Consider the following 3,422-nt stretch of genomic DNA (forward strand, 5'->3'; position numbering starts at 1 on the left):
TAGTAGTTAATTATGATCGATAAAATCGAAGGCCTTACTAAAGTCCGTATGCCGTGGACTTCCTGTCCGTCATTAATAGCAAAGAAAGAGAAATTCTCAAAGAAACGAAATTCTTTAGGAAATATATGCATCGCACCTCGCTTATTAAAAGAAGATCATATCGATTCCACCAATCTGTGAGATCCTTAAACAGGAACAGGTAATTGACTTAACAAATTTGATATGAAATATTTTGTTTTCAGGCAGCATTTACGCGTAACCGCGCGAGCAGTGTGTTAGGAGCGGCGACGCGACGGGAGGCCATCGACGAAGAGACACTCGCCTCCGAGGGGGCGACGGTCACGACCACGGCGGCTGTTACCGCCGCCGTGGCGGCCCCCGTCCCCGCCGGCGCGGCGCCCCCCGCCCCCGCCCCCGCCGTCGCGGCGTCACCCGCCCCCTCGGCGCCCGCTGCCTCGCCGCACGACGCCGCGCTGGCGGAGCTGCGCCGCGACGTGCGCAACGAAGTGCAACGACTACAACATAAGGTCATTTGTTATTATCGCACGCTCTTAGAGCCGCGCTTCAGACGGCGTGAGAGAGTGTTACATAACTAGATTTATTTCAAAAGTAGCTGTACCCGGACTTCGTTCGCGTTTGTCAATAAATTCTTAGATTGACTTTCACCCCTCCTCCCTCAGACAGCGTATCGATTTCCGGGATGAAAAGTAAATAAGATCCTTCCTCGGAGTAGATACTATAACTATACCAAGTTTCATAAAAATTCGTTTAGCAGTTTTTGTGTGATTCTCATTCGAGATACAGAAAGACAGACAACATTTTTTTAAATTGCATTATGTACTTCAGTATCGACACTAAAACGCCCCACAAAAAAAATCTAAATATCTTCAATGTACTGAATTTGACCCCGACCATTTTTATTATGGTATAGGTAGCCTCTCCAAATGTTGATGGGCGTTGGTAGAACTTACAGGCGACCCACCAGCTCCGTTGCCGGCAGTGACATAAAAAAAAATAGAAGAGCTGAGAGCTAAGAGTTGTGCGAAGGCAGCACTATACAACTATTAACATGGCAATAAAAACCTTAACGTTTCTGTGATTTTCTTGGAAAAATATGCAAATAATAGATAGATTTAAGTGATAATCAATGGAAGAAACTTGTCAAATGAAATTAATGGAAAATGGAAGAAACAGTTCAGTGATTAAAAAGTTTATGATATAGATGGAAAGTGAATTTTTATCATTAAAAATCTATTAACTTTACAAAGCACAAGTTCACAATTTCCAAATTTATTACATTCACTTTAAATGTTTTATTTAATCTACTTTGATTGAGATGGCTTATTGCACAATAAACGAATACATTGACGATAAAAAATTGTAGAATGTATAGTTCGCAAATCAACAACAGGACGGGTTACTGACAGCCAATGAATTTCTATTCTGTTCTATAGATCGTATTTGTAATGTTGGTATCTTTAAAAAGAGAAACTATCAAGTTTTTTGTCGAATCTTGTCGGCAGAAGTGACATTCTGAATCAGTTGTAGTTTCAAAATAAATTGCTATTGATAAACACTTACACAAGTTTACGTGTCTTTTGTCTTTGAAACATATTCTTAGGATGAAACTCGGCTTTAATTATTACATGTTTTATATTTCGATATATCACTACATAGTATAAAACAAATTTCGCTTCCGCCGTCTGTGTGCCTGTATGCTTAGAGCTTTAAAATGACGCAACAGATCTTGATTGTTTCTTTAATAGATGGTGATTCAAGAGGAAGGTTTATATGTATAATAAAATAGGAAAAAAGGGGTTCTACTCCGAATTTAACACGTGCGAAGCCGCGGCCAAAAAGTAGTATAATTATAACATAAAACTATCAATGTAAGTACATATTACTATAGTTAAATTTCGATCTAACGCAATATTTTTTTCAAACCGTAGCTAGCGAGGGTAGAAGAGCTCCTCACTTTGTTAGCGACGCGGCTCGGAGCAGATCCCAACAATGACTCGAGCCTAGACGCGTCCGCAGAGCGGACGGAACGGACGGAGCGAACAGACAGACCGGACCGGGCGGACAGACCGGACAGACCGGACCGGACGGATAGACCGGACCGGGCGGACCGACCGGACCGGGAACGGGACAGGAGCGAGCGCAGCGACCGCACGGATAGGATAGACTCGGCCGGGGCCAGGAAACGACGCTCAAAGGTTATAATTACAAAATCTAATAAACTGTGAAGTAGATGAGCACGTCGAGAGGGCGCAATACGCGGGGACACAGGGCGGGCGGGCCGGCGTGGTGAGCCAGTGATAACCCTAGCTAGCTAGGTTTATCTGAAAACTACAATAGTGTTTATTTATATTTACTATTTGACAATTCCTAAATGAAGCTGTGCTTTTTTTTTTTGGAACGAAGGAGTTCGCTTCCTGGAAAGGAATATTAATTTTTCATAAATCTGATCATTCAGTTACAGTTTTCATTAAACTGACTTCCAGTTTTACGCCGATTTTCGATGTTCCTCATAGGGGAAAGGTGTACGAGATGATCCGTTGAGGGCAGATTATCCTTCACCGAAACTAGTCGCGCCATCTAGGTGTGTTTATTAGTAAAATGCAGTCCCCGATTCTCCTCCGCTTTTCTGAGTTGCAATAGCGTCTTGAGTAACAAAAATAATTTTGTCGAAAAAAATTATTATTTCGTGACTCTGATCTTAGATAAGATTAACTAAGTCTATTGTTTATGTGTTTCAGGGTCTTTTTTGATTTTAATTATGCATTGGTCAGGTCTTTATATCAGTCTGTTATGATATTTCAACAGTACTGAAATAGCTGAAACCACATGGTTAGGTTAGGTTAGGTTATGTTAACATTGATAAAAAAAAAATTATTTATGGTACCTACCTAATCCTCACGGATCGTCTTGTAGTCCTAGTAGCAAAACCATATGTATTGAACATTGGAATATGTATTATTATAATAATGATAGAAAGAATAAATATGGTTTCACTAATGTAAGTTGTCTGCATTATTGAGGAAATAAGACAAGATTTCGGTTTGCTAAAATTGGTATAGGTATATATATATTTAAATTTAATAATTCGATTCGATTGCGTTCACCGAAGCTGACTCTCGAGCTGAGCCTGTGCAACAACTGAAATGGAATTTAATGAGGATTCTAGTGAGGTAGATATGCGTACTACGGTCCCAAGTATATCACCATTTTCATCGCTTGTGTGTGGTCCTGGTGTGGAATATACAGTATAGCAAACCCTAACTTCACAAGATTTGAAACATTTGTAGTGTAAAACATCGTCACCGATTCCTGTAAACTTGTTTCCCAAAGTGGGTGATAACGACACCTTGTGGGCGCTGAAGGAGGTCCAGATCGATTAGTTGGCGTTGAACGGGCAAGAG

General features: G+C 40.9%; 1 protein-coding gene across 1 annotated transcript in view; it reads left to right on the plus strand.

Moving 5' to 3' along the window:
* Positions 1–3,401, plus strand: part of LOC119833084 (potassium voltage-gated channel protein eag-like) — a 17,462-nt gene extending 14,061 nt beyond the window's left edge. Inside the window, exons 14-16 of the mRNA XM_038356957.1 lie at positions 243–527; positions 1,950–2,216; positions 3,309–3,401. Of these exons, the coding sequence (XP_038212885.1) occupies positions 243–527; positions 1,950–2,216; positions 3,309–3,401 (645 nt within the window). The remainder of the gene's footprint in view (positions 1–242; positions 528–1,949; positions 2,217–3,308) is intronic.
* The last annotated feature ends 21 nt before the right edge of the window (positions 3,402–3,422 follow it).

This window comes from Zerene cesonia, chromosome 16, assembly GCF_012273895.1.
Source record: "Zerene cesonia ecotype Mississippi chromosome 16, Zerene_cesonia_1.1, whole genome shotgun sequence".
Taxonomy (NCBI): Eukaryota; Metazoa; Arthropoda; class Insecta; order Lepidoptera; family Pieridae; genus Zerene; species Zerene cesonia.